The sequence below is a fragment of the Peromyscus leucopus genome, chromosome 4 (assembly GCF_004664715.2).
Source record: "Peromyscus leucopus breed LL Stock chromosome 4, UCI_PerLeu_2.1, whole genome shotgun sequence".
Classification (NCBI taxonomy): Eukaryota; Metazoa; Chordata; class Mammalia; order Rodentia; family Cricetidae; genus Peromyscus; species Peromyscus leucopus.
This window is the reverse complement of record NC_051066.1, coordinates 146,568,862-146,595,825: the sequence shown is the minus strand read 5'-3', so window position 1 is coordinate 146,595,825 and position 26,964 is coordinate 146,568,862. Positions and strand designations below refer to the sequence as shown.

The window sequence follows — 26,964 nt, the reverse complement described above, 5'->3', positions numbered from 1 at the left end:
TCTTGAGTGAGAGCCGCAAGAAATATTATATAGAAGGATGTAAACAGATAGAAAATACAGGATAGCCTGACTGTCTCTGCCCTAGGGTATTTATAGAAATGCCAAGGGGTAGAGCAAAAGACACACCACCCCCCAACACAGCCAAGTGTAGACCATCTCAGATACCTACACTTGGGCCCATGGTCCAATCATCCCCTCTATGCAGACTAGGGTAAAGCCACTAGGAACCTGAAGATGGGCTCCCATAGTAGTTCAATGTAGAATGTTTGCCTAGTATACAAAGGAACCCGATTTGTTCCCAAACACTAGAAAAATAATGAGTGAATCTAGGCCTCACACTTCCTAAAGATGCATATAGAGACCAATGGAATAGAACTGAGTTCACAAATACATCTTCAACATTTATCATCAATTGATTCTCTATAAGGGTGCCAAGACCACTCAATGGGGCAAAAATAATCACTAGCTATCAGGGTTTGGATCAGTGGTTATGAGCATGTATTGCTCTTCCAGAGTCATGTTCAATTCCCAGCAACATTAGGCAGCTCACAGCCACCTATAACTCCAGGTACAGGAGACCCAATGTTTGGCCTCTGTGGGCGCCTACACTCACATCACATACCCACTGTGGGGTTTAAAATGAAAATGGCCCCCATAGGTTCATATACTTGAATACTTGGTCTCCAGTTGGTGGCTTATTGGGAAAAATTAGGATGTATGGCCTTTTTGGAAAAGGTGTGTCAAAGTAACACAAAGTTGAGGTTTCAAAAGCCTCCTGTCATCCTCAGTATACTCTCAACGTTTCCTGCCTATAGCTGTCCCCTCCTCCATCATTCCTCCTGCCATGCTCCCCACCATGATAGTGATAGACTCCTATTCCCCTGGAACTTAAGCCCCAATTAAACACTTCCTTCTCTAAGTTGTCTTGGTCAAAAATAAAATGAACTTTAAAAATACTTCCCCTAGGGCTGGAGAGATGGCTCAGCGGTTAAAAGCACTGCCTACTCTTCCAGAGTTCAATTTCCAGCAACCACATTGTGGCTCACAACCATCAGTAATGAGATCTGGTGCCCTCTTCTGGCCTGTATACATAATAAATAAATCTTTAAAAAAAAAAAGTATTAAAAAAAAAAAACTTTCCCTGACCTCTAAGTAATCATTTTTTTATCTACACTTTCCTTTTCCATTTTACCTCTAATTTTTTTTGGGAAAAAATTCTTTGGGCTTTTCAAGGTAGGGTTTCTTTGTGTAACCCTGGCTGTCCTGAAGCTAACTCTGAAGACCAGGTTGGCCTTGAACAGAGAGATACATCTGCCTATGTCTCCCAAGTGCTGTGATTAAAGGCACTCACCACCACTGAAAATGTATACCAATGGCTGGAAAATATATACCAATGGAATCATATAATATATGGTCTTGTAGCTGGGCATGGCGGTACATAGTTTTAATGCTAGACTCAGGAAGCAGAGGCAAACTGACCTCTAAATTTAAGAACTGGCTGGTCTACATAGCAAATTTCAGGCTAGACAGGGTTATAGAGTGAGATCCTATCTAAATAAACAAACAACTGCTTTTTGCTGAGACTATTTCAAGGTTCATCCATCACAATGCCAATAGTCCTAGCACTCAGGAGGCTGAGGCAGAAGAATCTTGAGTTCCAGGACAGCCTGGGCTATATAGCAAGTTCTATACTGGCCTAGGCTATATAGACCCTATCTTTAAAAACAAGAATCTAAGTCCTATGATCTCTAGAGTTTCTGACTTTTATATTTAGTTCTATGGTTCCTTTTGAGTCCTTGATTATAGTTTCAGATAGGGTTCACCTATATTCTACAGGGGACATAGATCAGTGGTAGAGTACTTTCCTAACATACACGATGCCTGGATTTAATCTCCAACACCACACACAGATAAAGATGAATTTTATAGTATTTCCTGTATATATGTAATACTGGAGATTCAACTCTGGGCCTCACACACTAGATAAATGTAAAATAGGCTTTATCTCCAGTCCTATAACATTATTTATAATTTAATAAACTATCAAAATTAAATTCTAGGACTGGTGAAATGGCTGAGTGGGTAAAGATACATGCCACCACCAAGTCTGACAACCTGAGTTCAATCCCTAAGACTCACATGGTAGAAGCAGAGAGCCAACTCTCACAGCTGTCCTCTGACATCCACATAATAGATATAACTAAAAAAGAAACTCTAATTTTAAAATTAATAGTATATCAAGGTTCTGTGAACAATGCCTCTCTTCAACAAGGCAGGTGATATCTAAAGACACTGTGAATGAAAATTTTCGAAAGAAGCCTACTGAGGAGCTTCGGAGATGGCACGGGGTAAGAATGTTGTGTAAGCCAGGCGGTGGTGGCGCACGCCTTTAATCCCAGCACTCTGGAGGCAGAGCCAGGTGGATCTCTGTGAGTTCAAGGCCAGCCTGGGCTACCAAGTGAGCTCCAGGAAAGGCGCAAAGCTACACAGAGAAACCCTGTCTCGAAAAACCAAAAAAAAAAAAAAAAAAAAAAAAAAAAAAAGAATGTTGTGTAAATGTGAGGACCTGAGTTCAAATTCCTTCCAAGCACCCACATAAAAAGCTGGGCATGACCAGGTGTGAAAGTGCACGCCTTTAATCTCAGCACTCCAGAGGCAGAGGCAGGAAGTTTTCTGAGTTCAAGGCCAGCCTAGTCTACAGAGTGAGTTTCAGGACAGTCAGAGCTACACAGGAAACCCTGTCTAAAAAAGCACACACACACACACACCCCATGGCATACTAGAGCAGGGAAACTCAATGTCTTCCAGCATCTAAGTGTGTCAAACATATAAATCTGTAACACACACACATACACACATATACACACACACACACACACACACACACACACACACACAAAACCAACAACAACAAAATAAATGCAGTAAACTCCAAACATAGGAAACATTATACCAAGGTACCAAGGCTTATCACTAAAATCAATGATGACAATGGACACATGTCTTTAATCCCAGTACTAGGGAGGCAGAGGCAGGCTGATCTGTGAATGCATCTACACAGTGAGCTCCAGGCCAACCAGGGCTGCATAATGAGACCTTGTCTCAAAACAAATAAGGCAAAGAAATAACACTAATGATAACAACAACAATAATAAAAGGCTGGAAAGATGGTTCCGTGGTTAAGAGTACTGACTGTTCTTCCAGAGGACCCAGATTCAATTCCCAGCACCCACTTGGCAGCCCACAACTGTCTATAACTCTAGGTCCAGGGTATCTGATGTCTTCTGGATCTGATGCATTAGGCATGTATATGATGCACAGACATACATGAAAGCATACTTATACACATAAAGCAATAAAATATTTAAAAATAAAAAATAAAGCAAAACAAAGGAAAAAAATGATGAAAAACAAAATAACTGCCAGAGGTTCCATGGCACATGACTGCAATACCAGCACTGTTGCAGAATATTTGATCACACTGTGAGCCCTGAGATTGCAAAGTTATTTACTGGAAAAACCTGTTTTTAATTGTTGTGTGGCTCAGCCCTAATCCAAGAGCTTTCTGCTTATTGTAAAGAAGATTAAATTAAGTCAACCACAGGTAAAGGACAAGCAGCCAGTTGACAAGAAGTGAAGAAGAAAAAAACCAGAGAGATTAAGAGGGAGGCACACACCGGGTGGTGGTGGCGCACGCCTTTAATCCCAGCACTTGGGAGGCAGAGATAGGCGGATCTCTGTGAGTTCGAGGCCAGCCTGGGCTACCAAGTGAGTCCCAGGTAAGGCACAAAGCTACACAGAGAAACCCTGTCTCGGAAAAAAAAAAAAAAAAAAAAAAAAGAGGGAGGCACACACAAACACACACACAGTTATAGAAAATCTTCAAGGTAGAAGGGGAAACACAGCTATCAGAAACCTCAAACACAGTGGTCAACAGATTAACAAAAGTGACAATACAGTTTAACAAACAAAAGACATGAGAGGCTGGACCCAGTCACATTTTGTTTCCTAGTGTGCTGGCTAGTTTTACAACTTGACCAAGCTAAAGTCATCTGGGAGGAGGGAACCTCAGTTAAGAAAATGCTTCTAGTCTGGTGGTGGTAGTGCACACCTTTAATCCCAGCACTTGGGAGGCAGAGGCAGGTAGATCTCTGTGAGCAAGTTCCAGAAAAGTCAGGACTGTTACATAGAGAAACTTTGTCTTAGAAAACCAAAAAAAAAAAAAAAAAAGAAAAAGAAAAAAAAAGAGAAGAAAGAAAGAAAGAAAAGAAAAGGTTTCTAGCTGGGCAGTGGTGGTAGTACATGCTTTTAATCCCAGTACCTGAGAGGAAGAAGCAGGCAGATCTCTGTGAGTTCGAGGCCAGCCTGGTCTACAGAATGAGATCCAGGACAGCCAGGGCTTCACAGAAAAACCCTGTCTCAGAAAAGAAGCAAAAAAGAAAGAAAAAGAAAAAAAATGCCTCCATAAGATTGGGTTGTAGGCAGGCCTGTAAGGCATTTTCTTAATTAGTGATTGATAGGTGAAGACCCAGCCCAGTCATCCCTGGACTGGTAGTTCTGGGTTCTATAAGAAAGCAGGCTGAGCAAACCATAAGGAGCAAGACAGTAAGCAACCCAGAAACACTTCATGGCCTTGGCCTCCTGTCTTATCTGAGTTCCTGTCCTGACTTCTTTTGATGATAAACAATGATATGGAAGTGTAAATTAAATAAATCCTTTCTCCAAATTCTTTTGGTCATGGTGTTTTATCACAGCAATAGTAACTCTTAAGACAACTGGCAAAAAAAATGCTAGTCATCTATGTAAGGATTTTGTCCTTAATTACATCATCAGCCTTCAACTGCGTCCCAGACTAAAAAGTGTGTGGGCCCTCTGTGTGTTCCCTCTCTTCCCTTTCTGCTCTCTCTCCTTCTGTCTGTTCCCTCTCTCTTTCTCTCTCTCCCCCCCCTCTCTCCCTCTCTCCCAATAAAGCTCTAAAAGGTAACCATGGCTGTGATTCTTCTAACCAGCCCTCTCCTCCACCGGCATGGCTGCTGCAGGTGGCAGCCAACCAGGAACAGCACTGTTTAACCAACAATCTATATCTGCATTCACCCCAAGACAACTCAGGGTACTGGGTCCATCAAAAGTGACAGCATATGGAGCAAAGTCACAACAATCCTGTTTCTTCTACCAGTGTGGGGACGCTCCAGTGCCACCCTATATCTTATGTGAGACCTCAACACACAAAAATCATCTGTAGGAGAGGGAGAGATGGTCAGTGGTTAAGAACTGGCTCCTCTTAGACAGGTAGTGGTGGTGCATGCCTTTAATCCCAGCACTCAGGAGGCAGAGGCAGTTGGATCTCTGTCAGTTCGAAGCCAGTCTGAGCTACAGGGTAAGTTCTAGGAAAAGTTCCAAAGCTACACAGAGAAACCCTGTCTCAAAGAAAAAAGGAACTGGCTCCTCTTTTAGAGGATCTGATTTCAATTCCCAGCACCTACACAGCAGCTTATCTAGTTCCTCTTTTGGAGCACAGATATGCATGCAGTCAAACATCTAAATACATAAAACAAAAATGAAAAAAAAATTACATTTACTTATCACTCATTCAAGACAGAGCCCTGCCATGTAGCCTACTCAGGCTGTCCTTAAACTTGCAATTCCCCTGCCTTAGCTTCCTGAGTGCTGGTACATGTATGCAACACCAAAGCCTAACTGACTCTGTATTTAGAACACTGAGCAACAGCTTGCCTGGATCCACTGTTCCCGGTTGATTTCCACACCATTGGCCCGCAGGGAGGTGATGGCTCGGTCAATGATCTTCTCCACCATCTGAGTGTTCCCATTGGCCTCCTCAAGCTTGGCAGCTGTGATCCAGATGTGCCGGTCTGTAGGAATGTTCTCACGTGCTTTATTTAAGACCTTGCGAGCATTTTCATAAGTTTCCAGCCTTGCCAAAGCAAGCCAAAGCTACACAAAAAAGACATAAGGAAAAAAGGAGAAGTGTGTTGAATGCTGGTGGCACCAAGTGGTATCTTCCAGGCTGGATAGCAAGCCAGTCTCACTGACCTACAGCACTTCTACAAAGTGCTTTGTGAAAGTTCCCAAGCTTAAACAGAGCCTATAATCATTCTCAGGAGCCCTTTTCCATACACCAACTGTTCAGTTATGCTTCTGACACTGGTTATCACAAAAGGTTGATGGGACTCTTTTGTTTGGGGGGGTGAGGGGTGGGCACACATTCACATTGAAACTAAAATAGTCTGCACATTTTAAGGGTGGAATATTGTAGTCACTAGTTTGGGGGCATAAGAATTCCAGAGGGCTAAGCATCATCACACAACTGTCTGTGAACCCATCCTGCTCACCTTTTACCCTAGCACCTGCCATCAAGTCTGACACAGTGTTTAGAACCTCTGATTAAGAGTCCTAGCATTTAATTCCACACTCGGGAGGCAGAGGCATGTGGATCTCTGTGAGTACGAAACCAGCTTTGGTCTACAGAGCGAGTTCCAGGACAGGCTCCAAAGCTACACAGAGAAACCCTGACTAACTGAAGCCACCTGTTACCTTATTTAGCAACTATTGTAGAATACCATTCTGGGTTTCACAAGGCCCTCTAATGCCAGGAATGGTAGCTTAAGTAAACAGCATACATATAGCAGTCTCAGGCACTGGACTTGGCTTACAATGGCGTGGTGGGTCTGAGCCTGGCAGACTCACCTCCACGCTGGTGGGACAGCACTCCACTGCTCGGCTCAACATGATTCTAGCATCTTCAGGCTCTTCAAGCTCAACGGCTGCTTTCCACAATCGAACAGAGTTTGGAACATGCTCAAGGGCTGGGAAAGATCAAATAACAAGAGATTGTGTCAGGAGGACACTGCCAGTTGGGTAAGATAACCCCCCACAGTGATAATCAAGGGCTACAAACAAGCCCATTTTGTGGATCCTTTGATGTTATGGTAGACAGAAAGACAGAAAGAAAGGAACAGTCAAAGTTCACTGATGTTGTATCAGTAGGACTTGTCACATCAATAATACTATATGGCTCTACTGAAATTTGAGAACAAGATGAACTAGTCTTAAAGAAGTCAGAACAACTGCAAGAGAACAGGCCATATAAGGAGAATGACAAGTTATCTAGGTTGAGGGCAATGTTACATGGGTTACAAGGGCATGTACTCATTAAGACATCAATCAAACTGTATACCTAAAATCCATATATAGTTTACTAAAAATATATTCTAAATGGCCAGTGTCAAAAAGACCTCCTGATTATGTTTCCCTTAAGAATACCTGAAACTTCAAAAAAGAAGAAAAAGTCATAAGCAAACTTGGAAGGGACTCCTACAGAACAATGATGGGATACTCTGTAGAGTACTAGAATCTATGAATGTGTGCATATATATGTTTTATCATTAGATAATTGAGACAATGACTCATTCATTGGCCAGATGCATTACAGGTAGTATTGACACTCCACAAAGACAGTCCAGGTTCTTGGCAGGTTGGCAGTTTCACCATATTCCCAGAATATAAATGTGACTTAAACTTGTGAATGACTTATTTCTGCAATCTGCGAGTTTTTGGTGTGTGAGCTTACTCCTGCGAGCCCCAGGACCTCATATACCCTCAAACTTGACTATATAACCAACAATGTCTATATGTAGTGAAGGATGACCTTAAACTCCTGATCCTCCTGTCTCTACCTTTCACAGGATGGGATGTGTCCCCATACCCTAATTATTTCTACAATTTTCTATTAGTTTTCATGTAGTGGTTGAATGTGGAAACTGAAACTCAAGTGAAACTGTGGATGAAGGAGACCACTAAAAAAACTACAATGTAACTCATGGATAAAGCATTTGCTTGGCATATTTGAAACCTTGGAATCAACACTACCCCCCCCCACACCCCCACCCCCAAATGTGTTCAAACATATATGAGCCAGATTCAGTGATGAACACCCATATAGACCTAGCTACTTGGGAAGCTGAGACAGGAAGATGTCTCACTGGCTAAGTGAGATTATGCCTCTTTAAAAAAAGATTTAAAATGTTAAAAGTTGGAGATGGCTGTAGCTCAGTAGCAAAGTATTTGACTAGCACATATGAGATCCTGGATTGAATACCTAGCATTATGAAAAAAAAAAATCAATCTTAAATCTTAAGTAAATAAATCTCATTAATGCTGGAGAGCAGCTTGTTATTCTGGAAGCAGGAAAAAAAAAAACATAATAAATCAAGCACTTACTGAAAATCAGAATAACTAAATTTTGATATAATAAAGTTCTCCTTAGAATAATACTGGTAAGAACAACAGAAAGAGTAACAGAATTGTAACACCACAAATATCACTCCCAAAGATTGGGGGTGGAGGGCACCTACTTCTGCTCCAGATAGAATTCCACAAAGGCCCTTCAGCCACTGCTGAATCTCACCTTACAATGGAGAGCAGAGAGAGCATGCGCGCTCAGCTTACACACACACACACACACACACACACACACACACACACACACACACACAGCATACACACACATACACACACAGCACACACAAAGAAAAAAAGCTGGTCATGGTGGTACATAACTTTAATCCTAGCACTTGAGAGGCAGAGGGGATCTCTGTGAGTTCAAGGCCAACCTGGTCTATAACGAAATTACCAGGGCTATGTAGTGAGACTCTGTCTCACAAAGCAAATATCAAGGGCTGGAAAATGGCTCAGTAGTTAAGAGCACTTGCTGCTCTTGCAGAGGATACAGATTCAGTTCCCAGCACCTACATGGTGGCTCACAACTGTCCATTAACTCCAGTTCTAAGAGCATCTGATGCTCTCCTCTGGCTTCTGAGGACACTGCATGCATGTGGCACATAGACATACATACAGTAAAATAAAAGTAAATAAATAAAAACAAATCTTTGGGGGCTAGAAAGATGGCTCAGTGATTAAGAGCACTGACTTCGGGGGATGAAGAGATGGCTCAGATGTTAAGCATACTTGTCCCTCACTGGGTGCCTTTAATCTCAGCACTCGGGAGGCAGAGGCAGGAGGAGAACAGGGAGTCGAGTTCCAGGAAAGGTGTGGAGCTACACAGAGAAACACTGTCTCAAAAAACAAAAACAAACAAACAAACAAACAAAGACTACTGAGTACTTGTCCCGCTTCCAGAGATCTTGGGTTCAATTCCCAGCATTGGTATGGTGGCTCACAATCATTTGTAATTCCAGTTTCAGGGGATCCACTCCCTCTTATAGCCTCCAAAAGCGCCAGGCATACATGTGGTACATAAACACACATGCGGGTTAAACACCCATACACATAAAATAAAAATGAGTAAAGAGCATTGACTGCTCTTTGACAGGACCAGGTTTTGATTCCCAGCACCCACATGGCAGCTGGACAACTTTCTCTAACTCCAGCCCTAGGGGATCATCCTCTTCTGGCCTCTGTGGGCACCAGGCATGCACATGATACAGAGACATACATGTGAGCAAAACACTCATACACATATTTTTTTAATTTTTAAAAACAAAACAAACAAACAAAAAAAACCCCACTTGATTCTAACAGAGCCTCCAGATATACCTTCCAATTATAAAAGAACTTAGGAAACAGAGGACTTCATGACTGCAGTGCCTGGAACCTAAACAGAATTAACCTACCTCCTTCAAGAACCTTAATGATAAAATAACCAAATGGCAACATATCAAACTCTGTTTAACCTTAATGTACACTGACCATGCATGCATATACAGATATGTGTATATGGTATGCTGAAATGACAACTGAGAAAATGTGAACACTATAGACCTCTAACAGTTAAGACACTATTGTTATTAGACGTGGCAGGGAAACAAGAAACAAACAAACAAACAAAAAAACAAAACCAAAAAACCACCTGTGTCCACAAAGCCAGTAGAGTGGTGCTCCTGTAATCTCAGCACTAAGAAGGCAGAGACAAAATGATCACCTTAAGTACAAGGCTACTCTGAGCTATACAGTAAGGAATACACAGTGTGACCCTGTCTCAAAAAGCCACAAAAGTGCTGCTTAACAGGTAAAGGTACCTGCCACCAAGCCTGAAAACTTGAGTTCAATCTCTGGGATGGATAATTAAGAGAGAACCAACTCCTGCAAGTTGTCCTCTAACCTCCACATGTACAGTGTGGTACACATACACACACATACACATACACACACATACACACACACACACACACACACACACACACACACACAAATAATATAATTTTCTAAGGCCACAAAGAGAAAGAAAAAAGGAAAAAAAAATGTCTGTACATTTAAAGAAACATGTTAAGTACAGAATGAGGGAACCAGTCAGTGGTGATACACACTTATAATCCCAGCACTTGGGAGGCAGAGACAGGCAGATCTCTGAGTTCAAGGCTAACCTGGTCTACAAGGCAAGTTCCAGGATGGCTAGGGGTATACAAAAAAAGCCATGTCTTAAAAGACAAACAAACAAACAAAAAACCTATAAACAAACAAAACAAAATAAAAAACAGCATGAGAAGCATGGGATTGCTTTACAGGGGTTGAAAGTAGGTGGAGATAGTAGCTATACCTGTTGAAGCAGAATCTGAAATGAGCAATATATCTCATCTGTCTTTCCTGAACACTTGGAAATTAGCATTAACAAACAAGCTACAGGAGCTAGCAAGATGGCTCAGTAGTAAGTGTTCGTCCCACCAATCCTGAAAACCTGAGTTCGATTCCAGGGATTCACAAGGTAGAAAGAAAGAACCAACTCCTGCAATTTGTCTTCTGATCTCCAAATGCATGCCATCATACCACCATGTAGTGGGTACCTGTTCCACCTATGACCTTGAGGTACTAGCCCCTGGGGCATGGCCTCTGCACTAGCTGAAGACCTGAGGGACACATACATACATAAGCCTTCTCTTCTCTCCCTCATGGGGTTGAACAGTGGGGACTGACTCAGGTGGCAGAAGCAGCATGGGACCAGCCATCAGCCTTCCAGGACTCTGTGATGAATTTGCCTTATCCTGATTAGTGAGTTGTTCTCCTCAATATAATTTTTAAATAAATAGTTTTTTTTAAATAAATAGTTCCTTTATCAATAATCTGTGGATTATCTACAATATCTAGTGCCCAACATGGGGCTCAAACCCACGACCCTGAGATTAAGAGTCTCATTTCTCTACTGACTGAGCTAGCCAGGCCGTGACATAGAGAGGGGACAGCTGCTCAAAAATATCTTTAAGAAGGACCATGTCAATCTGTATTGATTCCCTACAACAGAACCTGCTCCATGGCTACGCTTTCTCAAGATGAAAATGGCATTGTCTCAGTCTTAAGTGATTAGAGCCTAAAACAGAGGCCAGACGAATGGTGATAAGGAGGCCTAAGCAACAGGCACTGCTATGTCTCTGAAGAGAGCTGTCACAATCTAAGGTCTGCACTGCAATCTGCTGACCAATCCCAGTATGGTCCATGGGGAGAAAAAATGGATCCGAGCTCATCTCACAGATGGACTTCTTAGACATAAACACTTTCTGACTACTGTAACACCATCTCCCTCAGATGTTCTCAAGTACCTGCTAAGGCTTTGTAAACCGATATTGAAAATGACATTGTGTCTTGCCTGAGTGCTTTCTCAAAAATGGTCAGTGTTCATAAGCCGTCCCTCTGGGGCTGTAACTATCAGTTCATTGGCTATCAGTTCACCAGTCAATCAACCATTTAAAAAAACAACTCTGGCCGGGCGGTGGTGGCGCACGCCTTTAATCCCAGCACTCGGGAGGCAGAGCCAGGCGGATCTCTGTGAGTTCGAGGCCAGCCTGGGCTACCAAGTGAGCTCCAGGAAAGGCGCAAAGCTACACAGAGAAACCCTGTCTCGAAAAAAAAAAAAAAAAAAAAAAAAAAAAAAACAACTCTGAAATGGTGTTAAGGGAAGGACTCTTATTATCCAGACTTAGATTATGTTGAAACAAACCAGCCTGGCTAGCTCAGTCAGTAAACCACTCTCCCCCCCCCCCAACTCTCTTCCTCTCCCTTCTCTCTCTCTCTCTCTCTCTCTCTCTCTCTCTCTCACACACACACACACACACACACACACACACACACACACAAACACAAATTAAATAAATAAATAAATGTAAAAAAAAAACCCTAAAAAACAGAACTCAAGCTGCATTCAAGAAGTAATTACTCGAAGGAAGGACCTACTGAGCAGGCTATGAGAGTAAAAAGAAATCATGGAAAATAAAATAGCAACTGCTCTGTGCAGCTGGCAGGATGAATGTTAACAAAGCACACTGCATGGCTTTGCCACACTTCAGCTCATCCTCAAAAAAACTTGGAATAACTTTAGGGAAGGGAGACAACCCAGGACAGCTGTAACATCATGCAGCCCAGGCGCTTCCAAGCTTGTTTGGAGCATCAGGATCCTTTCTTCAGACCCTGGTTCACCAAAAAGCAAAAAACATGGCAGATGACCCAGAAATCTGTAATATGAGGGTACAGGGGGCCTCAGGTACTTGGCAACTAGGTCAAAACCAAGCCTCTAGTCAGCTTCCTATGGGGCTGATGATGACTGCTTGGAACTGACAAAATGGAATAAAACTCTATTCTTGAGACACTACAGTGATTCCCAAATAGTCTCCATAGGATCTGATTTCCTGTAATCGCACAGGTCAACTTTGCTGAAAATAGACTCAAGGATTAATGTCGTAGAACATGCAGACCCAAAAACACTCACATGAAATTGGCACAAGGTATACTATCTGGGGGAGCTACACAAAACCTGTGTGGCCTGGTGAGTAGCGCAGCCTACTCAACAGTGGCAGAATTACCCTCCTGTGTATGAGGGCTTTGTTCCCCTAGCAGGGCAAACAGCCTCTGTAATGTTTTTTTTTTTCCTTCTCATAGAGCCAAGCAGGACCAGCTGCTCCATTGCATACAGACCAAACCTTTGGTGGACATCACTATGCTGACTGGAACTTGTAAGCAGGAGCATCACATACTTGAGATATATATAGTCCAGAAAAATGGAAGACATTCCTTACAAACCCAAAGGGCCCACCCTTGGGGGAATCTTACAGGGTCCCATAGTCTGGGGCACACTGGAACTTCCATTCCATGATGAAACCAATGAAACAAGAACCAAAAGGGTATATATATGAATATATATCAATTTATTAATGAGTGTTATGGGAAAACAGACTCACAGATACAGGATAAGGTAGATTTAGTTGCAGAAGTCCTTCTGTTTGGCCCGTCTGGTCTCTAATTGGGAGGGGGGGAGTACGTGAGAGTGAAAGAGAGAGAGCTCCACACCTCCACTGGGTCAGGTACTCCAAGGTCACCGGCAGAGTGAATTTCCACAACAAACCAATGCTGCTCTTATAGTACCTACTGGAAGTTAATATCTAATCTCAGCACCTGGACTCCCAGGGGCACCCTCCTGCCTGCTAGGTTTTGCTGTATGGTAAAATAAATCTAAAGGAACATACAACTCAGCATCAGGTCTAGGTTCTTTTGACAGATCCAACACCACCAAAACAAAGTGTGCCAATCCTCAGGAAGGCTTTCAGAGTGTACTAGCCCAACCTTACAGAAGAAAGCTGTGCTTTCCTGCCATATCTGCTCTCCTACTGAGGAAGATAATCCCAGCAGGGAACCAGCACCAGCTAGGACCTCAAACAGCCTGCTTCTCCATGAACTGAGCATTACCTAACCATGCCTCAAGAGGAGGCAGATACAGCAGCTTCATCAAGTTGGATATAGTACAGAAAAGATGGAGTGAAGCAAAGGCAGGTACAGTATAAATACCAGTAAGCCACAGGCAGAAACTTCCCACAACTAGAGGCTAATGACTTGCCTGCTACCCTAGAAGCACATTCATCACTCTAGAAAAGCCTTTGGACCACAGGAATGATAAGGAAAAAGCCTTGACCTAAGATTAAATTCACATGAGTTAACTGATAATCAGAAAATAAAGACACACCTATTCATGCAGGACAGGCCTTCTATTCCTCACTTTAGTCCACACAGTGGCCTGGCAGAATAGGTAGATATTTCCCAAGCTCTTATGAGTACCAAAAGATGCCGGGCAGTGGTGGCACACACCTTTAATCCCAGCACTCGGGAGGCAGAAACAGGCGGATCTCTGTGAGTTTGAGGCCAGCCTGGGCTACAGAGTGAGTTCCAGGAAAGACGCAAAGCTACACAGAGAAACCCTGTCTCAAAAATCCAAAAAAAAAAAAAAAAAAAAAAAAAGAGTACCAAAAGACAAAAGGGCCTTATAACCCAAGGCCTCAACCTTCCATGAAGCATCACCATGTGTATATACAAACCTATACAGCAGAACACATGGGTCTCTGAATGTGCAGTACTGTCTGAGCAGATCTCAAAGGCTTTATGTCCTACTTTTACTTTTCCAAACCTTGCCATCAAGAGGCCTAATCCAAAGGCAGAACAATTCAATCAAGTTGTAAGACCAACCCTGACTCCCATGGGACAATCAAGTTGCCACTATACTCTGGGGAGACCATTTTATAGGTCAGAGGGTCTTGAGTCTTAATTTAGTGCTTTTATTTGCAAGTATAAAGCTAACAGGAGAGCCTGGCATGATACCACATACCTGTATGCAGAACCTAGAAGGCAAAAACAAAAAGATCATGCATTTGAGACCAGCTTTGGCTACATGTCCCTGCCTTAAAACAGAAGTTAATGAGACTATAGTTAAAAGAAGCAAAACCACCAGCTGGAAATCCAGTCCTTAAAGGGTCTAGGTCACTGGATCACTCATCCAGGTAAAGAGCTTATCCTGGATACCTGCATAACAGAGAGAAAAGAAAATCCTATCTCCAGTATGGGACATAGCTAGCATTTGCTCTCTGTGTACACATAGTAGTAGTGGTAGTGATGGTACTATTTCTTCCTGTACCTTTGTGCACCTCAAAATTCCCTTTCTGGAACACAGGCTACCTGGGTGGGACTATACTTACAGAGTCACCAACCTCACACAAGAAGAGTAGGATCATGCTAGGCAGTGGTGGTACAGGCCTTTAATCCCAGCACTTGGAAGGCAGAGGCAGGCGAATCTCTGTGAGTTGAGGCCAGCCTGGTCTACAGTTCAAGTTCCAAGACAGCCAATGCTACACAGACCATGTCTTGAAAAAAGAAAAAAGAAAGAAAGGAAGGGCAGGATCCCCAGGGTCCACTCAATTGGTACTACTGGTAGCCAATAAGTGTTGAATCCAACTCACAGAACAGGCAGCCCAAGGAGCCAAACACAAGCCTAAAAATGCTGGGCACTGATATAGCTAAAAGGAAGACAAGTCTATCCAGCAGATGGACTCTCCCTGTGGCCACGGATCCTGAAGAGAGAAAACTGGTACCCTGAGTCCCTGTGCTCTCAGACATGTTAGTGATGACCACTGGAGACTGCTATACTTTAAAGGCCAGAGCATTTAGTGCCAATGTCAAAAAATAACTCCCATTTTCAAATGTCCATGTTAATAGCAAAGTGACAAAATACTCTAAGTACATAGTCAAATTACTATAAGGAAAGTTGAGAGCAAGCAGTCTATGATGGCCTGGGCTCTCCAGGGTGTTCTAGACACTGGAGACAACACCTAACCTGCAGGCTTAAAGACAAATCACCTCCTTAGTCATGAGATCCCTTTTCCCTTCTACAGCAAAGATACTGAAGACCTCAGAGGTCAAGCCCTAAGTCACTCTACTTCCTCTAGTTTCAGAACAGCACTAAAATTTCATTTCTCTAAACAAGAAAGAGGCTGTCAGTTCTGCCCAAATGTGACCCACAACTTCTAGAAAAATAACCTGTCAAGCCCCAGGAAGCCTAAGGCACTGGAGGAAGTAACTGCTATCTCCACCTGAAAGCCAGGATCTTCCAGCAGTGCCTGTCTTCCAAGTGCTTACCAACTAGCCAGTGCAGCAGCTCCAGGCTCTGCCCCAGATACCCAGAAAAAAAGAATGCTGTTTCTAGAAACTCTGTAAGGGAAGGACAGGTCAGGCTTAGAATCAGGAAGCAATAGCAATCATCTTAGCATTATCTCTGCTGGAGAAAAAAGCAGGAGGCCTCTCCCTGACAGGCTTGAAGAGCCTTAGAAATAATCCCTCCACCCTGCACAGCCAGGCTACCACCTCCATGATCACACTCCCCAGAATCCAAGTCAACTGGAAATGAACCCCAGACAATGTGGTGGTGAACAGGGAGTGGCCACGAAAACACTCAAGACCATTTATCACACTGTGGCAGGGGGGTTTAAGCGGTGCTTCCCTAAATTAGTAATGCCAATTAGCCAAAGCTCAGTGTGCCTTTCGTTAAAAAACTATTTTCTGGGCTGAAAGAAGTAAAGTACTGATTCCTATTATACAAATCAAGACAGGTGCTAACTTTCTGCTCCTATTTGCATTATAAGGGACTGGTTCTGAGCATTGAATGGGTAGTTGACCTACATGAAGAAAACCAGATCTGGCAGAGAAAACACATCAGGCATGCAAGATCACCTGATTAGAGGAACCAGAGAATAGCCACGCTGGCTAGTAACAAACACAGGCAACAACAAGCAAGGAGAACCTGTGTTCAACTCAAGAGCCCATAGCCTTATCAGCCTATGAGACTTAGCTTATACACCCTATCTCTACTCAAACACATATTGAGAAAAAGAAGAGTGGAAAGCTCTTGCTATAAATGCTTTGACTCTACAAACAGACCTGAGTCAGACCAGGGTGCTCATACCAAATATACCACCTGCACAATTTTTTGCATAACACCCCTCTGACCAGCTTCTGTTCTGAAGCCATGTTCAAAAGCAGCACTTGCAACAAGATCTGGTACAGAAAACAACAACACTTTTATGAATTATAGTAACAAACAATACACAGACTGCCTATAAATGCTATATCTTCTTTGAGATGACTCAAACAACAGTGCTTGCTACTCTTCCAGAGGACCCAAGTTCAGTTCCCAGTACCCCTGTAAGGTGGCTCTCAACTGCCTATAACTCTAGCTCTAGGGGATCTGATGCCCTTTTCTGGCCTCTGGGGACTCTTGTATACATATGTGCACATACATAAATACTTTTTTTTTTTTTTTTTTTTTTGGGGTTTCTGATACAGGGTTTCTCTGTGTAGCCCTGACTGTCCTGGAACTTGCTCTGTAGACCAGACCAGGCTAGCCTCGAATTCATAGATAGATTCACCTGTCTCTGTCTCCTGAGTGCTGGGATTAAAGCATGTGCCACCACTGCCTAGAAATCTTTAAAATCTTTAAAAACCCAAACAAAACAAAACTGTATTTTAGTTGACCATGAATGGATAGCATGTATTATTGCCTTACAGGTGTTGTGAGGTGCAGTCCAATTAATGCAGGAAGAAATTCAATGACCACATACTCAGGTGTGACCATTAGTGAGCTCAGACTTACACCAATGGCTATACTACCCTGTAGACACACCTTAGATCATGTCAAAGGGCCTGGCTGAGTACACTTCTTCCTATAGTCATCTTATCTAGCCTCCAGAGCCACAGCAGCAGGCTGGAATCCAAGCTGTCCCTGTATTATGAATAAGGAAAACTGGGAGGACAGTGACTCACATACTACAGAAAGGTAGGAATGTGGCCTCCAATCAGTGTGAGAACTCCCCTACTAGAGTCCCTCCCTTACAGAAGGGTCAAGGGCAGAGGCAACCAGGCCAGGAAAAAGGCCTAGACAACATCACCAGCTTCTTAACTACTCTCACAAAAAGCCTGAGCAAAGGAGGAGTAAAGCTGCTCTCCAAGAAAACAAAACACCAGAAAGCAAGAAAAACACCTTCAAGGTGCAGTCTGAGGGAGTATCTCCAAGGGAGCTTACCTTTCCGAAGAACACGCTTCTTTGCCCGAATGTCTGTTTCTAGCTCTGCTGCTCTAATGTAAATCCTAACAGACTGTGGGAGATGACGGACAGCTTGTGCCACCACAGCCTTGGCTGTGTCCCCAGGCTGTAACCTGGCTGCTTCTAGCCAGACATCTTCACTCTGGAGCAAAAAAAAAGGGGGGGGGGGGCAGTAAGAACAGCCTGGAAACCACAAAGGAGAAGTGGGTACCTCTGGGGCCTCCAGATTCTATAAGAATCAACTTGGCCATAAAATACATACATATGAGAGTTCACCTTGCAGTGACAAAGCTCAGAAATGTGGCTACCATGTTGAAATGAAAGACACATATAATCCTTCACAAACAAAAAGAATACAATTTACTGTAGGCAAAGTCTATGGAAAAAACAAAGACCCTATGTCTGCCTGGGAAGTTCAGATTTATGCCTAAAGTTCAGAGAATTCCACAGAAGGTTTCTTTCACTATCAGAAATATCTAGTCCACACAGAACATATGCATTCAGTTTGTTTCATAGTACTTTTTAAAATTGTCTAATCATCCCACCTTCCAAAACACAAATGCTGGAATATACTAAGAGCTAGCACTAACCTGTAAGTCTTTTTTTCCCCCGATTTACTTAATTTTATTTTATGTATATGGGTGTTTTGCCTGCATGCATATCTAGAAGAGAGCATCAGATCTCCTGGAACTGGAGTTATAGACAGTTGTGAACCACCATGTGACTTCTGGAAATCAAACTCAGGTCCTCTAGAAGAGCAGCCAGTGCTTTCGACTGCTAAGCAATCTCTCCTGCTTCAACCTCAAGGTTTTTTTTATTATGTGGTCTGACAAGCTGCCCAGTTCATCACTTTCAGTGAAGCTTACCCGCCATTATAATGGTGGGTCAGTCTCTGCTCCATACAAAAGCAAGCAAGAAACTCCTTTCCCTCTACTTAAAACCTTGCTCTAGCTCCATTTCTCCAGTATAGTTATCATGCCTAGCAGAACATAGAGGGTTTTCTGGGAGCCAGAAATCATGTAGGTGTCAAGAGAAATGTGCTATAGGCTTCACCTTGGGACACATCTCTGTCCCTTTCATAATAAGGTTCCGAGCCACTTGTAGCTTTCCAGTGACTTCTTCCAGGCGAGCTGATGCAATCCAAGCTGGTGGGTGATGAGGGTTTGTTTCTCGAACAGATTTGAGAAGTAGCCGTGCCTTCTTAATGTCACTGTAAGAATGAGAAGCCACAAAACATTAGGCCACACTACCAGGGATGTGACAAGAGCCAGGGAGAAGGTACCCCCTCAGACACAAGGCATAAATTGCTAAGGACATGCTGAAGACACAAAATCCAAAACAGCTCTGTGGGGACACTGAGCAAACAAACTGAGACCTGAATTTCCAGACAGGAAACATGAGACAATTAGTAAAACTGCTTTCTAGCGTATCACAAGCACTGACCTTAAGATATTATTTGTAAATATTTAACACACATAGTAAATGAATATAAATATATTTCTACATTTCTCAGAACATCCATGTCATATTTTGACTGTATATTTAAAAAAAAAAACCAAAAACTCCACAACAGACTAGGCAATTAGAGTTCCCATTTCAACCCACCAATTCTGCAACATACTCACTTTATATCCCCTCCATGGGTTGGGATCATAGAATTTAGATCTGTCAGATAGCCTTTGGGGTCCACAACAGTTTGCCCACTCACTGAGTCAGATACCTGTGAGATAGGTAAAGGTAAGAATCAACTAGACAGGACCAGTAATGTCTAAAACAAAGAATTCCTTACCAAGGACCCTGGAGACCCTCCCAACAAATCTATCCAAGAATAAGTAGTCAGGAGGAAAACCACCTTATTGTAACTCAGACCACAGTTGGTGATTAGGAAAGTACATTCCACAGGGAAAGTGTAGAGATCTTGCACAAGCATTAATATTTGGGTTGGGAGATAGGGTTGAAGGAGAATGGTTCCCACAGGCTCATGTGTGAATGAATACTTGGTCCCCAGTCAGTGAAACTATTTGGAAAGGATTAGGGGGTATGGTCTTGTTGGAAGGCCACTGGAGGTGGGTTTTGAGGTTTCAAAAGACTTGTGCCAGCCAGACGGTGGTAGTGCACACCTTTAATCTCAGCACTTGGAAGGCAGAGGCAGGTAGATCTCTGTGAGTTCAAGGCCAGCCTGGTCTACAGAGTAAGTTCCAAGACAGCCAAAGCAACATAACAGAGAAATCCTGTCTCGAAAAACCAAACAACAACAACAACAAAACAACCAGTCTCAGTATGCCTCTCTCTGGCATGTGGTTGTGGATTAAGATTTGAGCTCTCAACTGTCTCTTCACTCCACCATCATGGACTCTTAACACTCTTGTTGTGGAATATTACTTTAAACTATGTAAAGATGTGTTACATTTGTTTATGCTGCATTCCAAAATTAAAAACTAAAAATTAGCCAGGCATGGTGGCACATGCCTTTAATCCCAGCACTCTGGAGGCAGAGGCAGGTGGATCTCTAAGTTTGAGAGGTCAGCCTGGTCTACAAAGTGAGTTCCAGGACAGCCAGGGCAACCCTGTCTAAAAACAACAAAAACCACAACCTAGAAACAGCCAGCATGGGCATACACCTGTAAAACCAGCACTCAGGAGGCTGTGGTATATTTTGATTGCATTCTGATGCTCCCGAGACTGCCATTAAAGTGTGCTTTGAATCAGAGGGCAGAGCTAGGTTACCAAAATTAGCCATAGAGATTTTTGGAAGACCAAGGACACAGGAAGTAGTAGAGTGTGGCTCAGAGACATTTCAGCCTTTTTGGATCAAGGAACAAGGGAGGGGGGGGGGGGCGAGAGGGGGTCACTAGTTGCTTCCCTACTGCTTCTCTGGTCATTCAGGTTCTTACCCCAATATCTGACTCCCAAGTTTTTACTGAGCACTACTACATATCAGTAGATCAGCCAAGTAGTAAGACCCTGACTTTTTACCAAAAAAAAAAAAAAAAAGCCTTTTGCAATTTTTTTTTTTTTTGAGATTTTGTGAGATGGATCATAGTAAGCACGAGGGCCAAAATTAAAATCCCCAGCACTCATGTTAAATACACACACACACACACACACACACACACACACACACACACACACACACGCGCGCGCGCGCGCGGTAATGTGTACCAGTAACCCCAGCATTGGCAGGGATCTTGGGAGTTCACTGGCCAACCAGTCTATTGAAAACAGAGTTTCAGATTCAACTGAGAGACCTCTTCAGGTGTTAGGAGGTAGAGCAGGACAACTAGCATCTTCTGGTCATGGTTTTCTACTCTAGCTCTACCAGTATGTGGCACATATAGACATACACACACAGACACACAAAGTTGGGTAGCTCAGGAGTAAAATATTTGCCCAACTAACATATATATGCATGGCCTTGGGTTTGATCTCTAGTATTGAAAGAAAAAACAAACAAAGCAAAACAAAAACCTATGACAAGCAACAATAAAAATATAAATAAATATAATTTTATTTTATTTTTTTTTATTTTTTTATTTTTTGGTTTTTCGAGACAGGGTTTCTCTGTGTAGCTTTGCGCCTTTCCTGGGACTCACTTGGTAGTCCAGGCTGGCCTCGAACTCACCAAAAAAAAAAAAAAAAGAAAAAGAAAAAAAAAATCATACTGCCAAGGGAAAGGTAATTTTATTTTTTAAATGGGCAGGGTCAAGGATTAGTTTGGCAGGAAAATGTTTGCCCAGTATATGGAAAGCATGGGTTTAATCCTCAGCACCAGAAAAAAAAAGGGAAAGCAAGACACGGTGGCTCATGCCTCTAATAATTAACACTTACAAAGCTAATGCAAGATGACCATGAGTTCAAGACCACCTGTACTACATAGCCCAAAGCCAGTCTGGGCTAACAGACAATAAGACCTATCTCAAAAAAAAAAAAAAAAAAAAAAGGAGGCAAGCGGGTTGTGCATTCCTTTAATCCCAGCACTCAGCTGAGGTAGAGGCATGCAGATCTCTGAGTTCAAGGTCAGGCGGGTCTACAAATGAGTTCCAGCACAGTCAGGGCTACACAGAGAAACCCTGTCTCAAAAAACAAAATCAAAAAAACAAAGAGGGGTATGGCAACAAATGTATCTCAAACAGTAGAGTACTTGCCTACCACAAACATAACTCTGGGTTTGATCCCTAGCATTATATAAACCAAGTTACAATCTCAGTACTGAAGAGATGGAGACAGGAGGATCCAAAATTCAGGGTCATCCTGCTCTACACAATGAGTTCTGAACTACCCTCAACTACGTGAAACCCTGTTTCAAAAGAACAAAAACAAGAGGGCTGGGGAGATGGCTCAGTAGTTAGGAGCATTTGTTGCTCTCGCAGAGGACCAAGGTTTGGGTCCTAGCAACCACATGGTTACTCATAACCATCTCCAAACTCCAGTTCCAGGGAATCCAATGCCCTCTTCTAAATTTGAACAGTACCAGGCACACACATGTTGCACACACAAACATGCAAGCAAAAACACTCATAGACATAAAATTTTAAAAAATAAAAAGGACAAAAACTAAGCAAACAAAAGAGCAAGCATCTTGAATCTATGTCTCTAAATAGCAAATACATAAAAGGATGACTAACATTACTAATCATTAGGAATATACAAATAAAATTACAACTTCACACCCATTAGAATGGCTATTCTGGGAATCAGGGGAGATGGTTTAATTGGTCAAGTGTTTGCCATGAGAGCATGAGGACCTGAACACCCACATTAAAGTTGGGCACAGCAGTACCTGCTTTTAAATCCAGTGCTCACACATAAAATGAAAACAAATCTTAAAAATAAAAAAAAGGTCGGGACAGGGCTGCCTTAGTTGTGGTAGGAAAGGCAAGTGTATGTATTCTCTCCAACGACCTGGGGCGGCCCACAAAACCAAAGAGAAAAGGACAAGGCTTGCTTTGGGCTAAGAGGTGCAGGACCTTTCCTCACCCAATGCAAGGTGGAAAAACAATGTCTTTTAAAAAACTAACATTTTTTAAAAGACAAGATCTCATACTATGACCCAAATTAGACTCAGACTCAAGGTGATGCTCCTGCCTCAGCTTCCTGAGTACTGAGATTTTATAGGTATATTTCCACACTGTACAACACTCTTAAGAAAAGACGGGCTGCCAGGCGGTGGTGCAGCACGCCTTTAATCCCAGCATTCATGAGGCAGAGCCAAGCAGATCTTTGTGAGTTCGAGGTCAGCCTGGTCTACAGAGTGAGATCCAGGACAGGAACCAAAACTACACAGAGGAACTTGTGTTTCTTTTTTCTAGTAACTGGGCATGGTGCTACATGCCTATAATCCCAGCACTTCAAAGATAGTGGTAGAAAGGATCAGAAATTCAAGGTCATCCTTGGCTACATAGCAAGTATGAAGTCAGCTAGGTCATTGAGACTGTCTTCCTCTCCTCCAAAACCCCAGGCATGATAGCTTATATCTGTAAATCCAGCAAATGGGAGGCAAAGGCAAGGAAATACTACAAGTTCAAGGCTAGCCTGGTCTACATAATTTCAGGCCAGCCAATTACATGTCAGATCCTGTCTCAAAAGAAAACAACAATAATACCCTGAAGAATATATGCAGGACCATTCTATTTTGTATAGTCCTAGCTTCTGCATTACTTACCAATTAGAAATATTAAATCCTACCTTTAAAAAAAAAAAAGAACAAATAAAGTAAGAGACTAGAGGAAGGCACCCAGTGCTGACCTCTGGCCTCCATACATGAGTACATTAACATATGCACTATGCACAAACCCACATAAACATGTATATACATCACACACATTCATGTACACACACATTCACACGCACACACACAAAGAGAATGGCTATTTTCAAAGAAAAACAAAATAAATGTTGAAATGGAAGAGATAGCTCAACAGTTAAAAGTACTTTCTTCTCTTCCAGAATGTCCGAGTTCAGTCCTCAGAACTGGATGGCAGTGATGGCTGCATAATATCAGGAAAGAACTTAAAGTGATAAACATACACATAAAAATGGTTAAAATATCCAGGATGATAATATTCTATCTGTAGTACTAACAGGCAGGAGGATCACTTAAGGCAGAAGTATGAGGCCAGCCTGGGCAATGTAGTCATAGTAAGACCTTGTCTCAGATATAAACACACACAAAAAGTTTAAAATGGTAAATTCTGGTGTGGGGGTATAGCTCAATAGTATACTGCTTATCTAGAATGCTTGACACTCTGGGTTCTACCCCTAACAATTATTTTTTAAAAAGATAGGGAGATAAATAAGAAAGATAAAGCCCACATAGAGGCATGTGCCTTTAATCTCAGTACTCCTGAGGCAGAAACTGAATTAGAAGCCAGCCTGGTCTACATAGTGAGACCCTGTCACAGAAAATAAATAAAATAAAAATTAAAAAGAGAAAGAAGAAAATGTAAAGCTTATCACACACACACACACACACACACACACACACACACACACACTTTAACATTAAATATTACCATGGTACATGTTTTTCTTTTGTTTTTTTTTTTTTTTTTTTTAAATACTCTTAGCTGGGGTTATAGCTCAGGAGTAGAACACCTGCCTAATACAATGAAGGCCCTGGGTTCTATCCTAGTACCACAAAAAAGGAAAAGAGGAAAAGAAATAGAGAAACATTAATTGCTTCTCATGATCCTCCTGCCTCCGCCTCCTTCAGCAAATCCTACCAGCGTGTGCCACCACAACCGGCATTAATTGCTTTTCAATGCTCTTACAAGAAAATATTGCTGGGCGGTGGTGGCGCACGCCTTTAATCCCAGCACTCGGAAGGCAGAGGCAGGCGGATCTCTGTGAGTTCGAGGCCAGCCTGGACTACCAAGTGAGTTCCAGGAAAAGGCGCAAAGCTACACAGAGAAACCCTGTCTCGAAAAGCCAAAAAAAGAAAATATTAATTCTACAACAGCTAAGAGAAAAAAAGAACAAACCAAAGGCAACAAAGTGACACTGATATTAAATACAAAACAGGGAAGTAAACTGCCACAATAAGGTGTTTCTCAGACCCTGAGAGATTCATGGTATTTAACTGCACCACAACTAAATCATTAACTGGGAGCTAAAGAGATGACTCAGCAGTTAAAGAACACTGGCTGCTGCTGTGGGTTGTCTTTCTGTACACTGTGAATATGTGTTGCTATCATTAATTAATAAATAAAGCTGCTTTGGCTTATGGCAAGGTAGGATAAGAGCCAGACGGGAAATCTAAGCAGAGATACAGGTAGAAGAAGTCAGATCAGACACCATCCAGTTGCCAGGGTAGCAAAATGTAATAGAACATAGGTAAAGACACGAGACACATGGCAATACATAGATTAATAGAAATGGGTTAATTTAAGATGTAATAGCAATAAGCCTGAGCCATAGACCAAACAGTTTGCAATTAATATTAAGCCTCTGAGGATTATTTTATAAGCGGCTGAAGGATTGCGGGACTGAGTGGGACAGAGAAAAGGCTCTGACTATAGGCTGCTCTTCCAGAGGACCCAGATTTTTTTTTTTTAAAGATTTATTTTATTATGTATACAGCATATATGACTGCAGGCCAGAAGAGGGCACCAGATCTCATTACAGATGGTTGTAAGCCACCATGTGGTTGCTGGGAATTGAACTCAAGACTTCTGGAAGAAGAGTCAGTGCTCTTAACCTCTGAGCCATCTCTCCAGGCCCCAGGACCCAGATTTTTGACTTGCAGATTACACATGATGGCTCATCTGTAACTCTGGTTCCAGGGAATCCAATGCGCTCTTCTGGCTTCTATAGACACTGCACATACATACAAGACATACAATGCAGGCAAAACACTCATACATTTAAAGTAAAAATAAACAAATCTTTAGAAAAAAAACTGACCAACTGGAAGCCTACTGGGTTCAGAGATGGACAGTATGCTTTAGACAGACAGAGTGACGAAGGGGATCCAGCAGTGCTAGGTGCCAGAGATGTCACGTCATCCAGTAGGTCCAGGATAGGAGTGTAAAATGAGGAAGGTAATATGATATGCAGCAAAAAAAAATTCCACTTCAAGCCGGGCGGTGGTGGCGCACGCCTTTAATCCCAGCACTCGGGAGGCAGAGGCAGGCGGATCTCTGTGAGTTCGAGGCCAGCCTGGGCTACCAAGTGAGCTCCAGGAAAGGCGCAAAGCTACACAGAGAAACCCTGTCTCAAAAAAAACCTAAAAAAAAAAAAAATTCCACTTCAAAGACTTTACAGAAATACTGTCTTAAATGTGCCACACAGAAGCCTATGAATTCAAAACATAGAGTTAAAAAGAGAGAGAGAGAGAAAGAAAAGAGAAAGAAAGTAAAAACAACTCAGAAATTCTCCAAAGATCAACTACTGAGACCAGGCATGGTATCATTCAACTGTGATCCCAGCATACAAGAGGCTGAACCAGGAGGATAGTAAGTTTGAGAACAAACTTGGGAAGAAGAGACAGGATCACTGTGAGTTCAACACCAGCCTAGTTACATAGAAAGTTCCAGACCAGCCTAAGCTACACAACAAAATACTGTCTCAAAAAAAAAAAAGAAAAAGAAAAAAAAAAAGAAAGAAAGAAAAAGAGAAAATGACAAGGAAATAAAGGGTGGGGGAACAGGACATGCAGCTCAGTCATACAATGTTTACCTAGCATATAATAAGTCTCATCTCCAATACCACACACAAAAGAAGATTAAATCATGCTGCATATAAACTACTCTCCATTTTACAAGGTAAAAGAGACATACACGTGTTAGTGAAAAAAGTGAAAATTTTTAAAAAATCAATAAGCTACTGGGATTTTTGGGGGTTTTTTTTTTGTTGTTGTTGTTGTTTTGTTTTGTTTTGAGACAGAGTTTCTCTGTGTAACAGCCCTGGCTATCCTAGAACTTGCTTTGTAGACCAGGCTGGTATCAAACTCACAGAGGTTCACCTGTGTCTGCCTCCCAAGTGCTGAGATTAAAGGTGTACATCACCATGCCCTGTGGTGATATATTGTGTAATCTAATAAACTTGCCTGAGGATCAGAGGACAGAGCCAGCCATTAGATTAGACAT

The 26,964-nt window shown here is 42.3% G+C and overlaps 1 protein-coding gene across 2 annotated transcripts in view; it reads right to left on the bottom strand.

Annotated features, from left to right (window-relative positions):
• Prpf6 (pre-mRNA processing factor 6) overlaps nucleotides 1–26,964 on the bottom strand; it is an 87,819-nt gene that overhangs the window by 29,641 nt on the left and 31,214 nt on the right. For both annotated transcript variants that reach the window (XM_028885213.1, XM_037205503.1), the window contains exons 7-11: nucleotides 19,504–19,598; nucleotides 18,932–19,088; nucleotides 17,858–18,020; nucleotides 6,706–6,824; nucleotides 5,734–5,952 (exon numbers count right to left, since the gene is read on the bottom strand). In XM_028885213.1, the coding sequence (XP_028741046.1) occupies nucleotides 5,734–5,952; nucleotides 6,706–6,824; nucleotides 17,858–18,020; nucleotides 18,932–19,088; nucleotides 19,504–19,598 (753 nt within the window). The remainder of the gene's footprint in view (nucleotides 1–5,733; nucleotides 5,953–6,705; nucleotides 6,825–17,857; nucleotides 18,021–18,931; nucleotides 19,089–19,503; nucleotides 19,599–26,964) is intronic.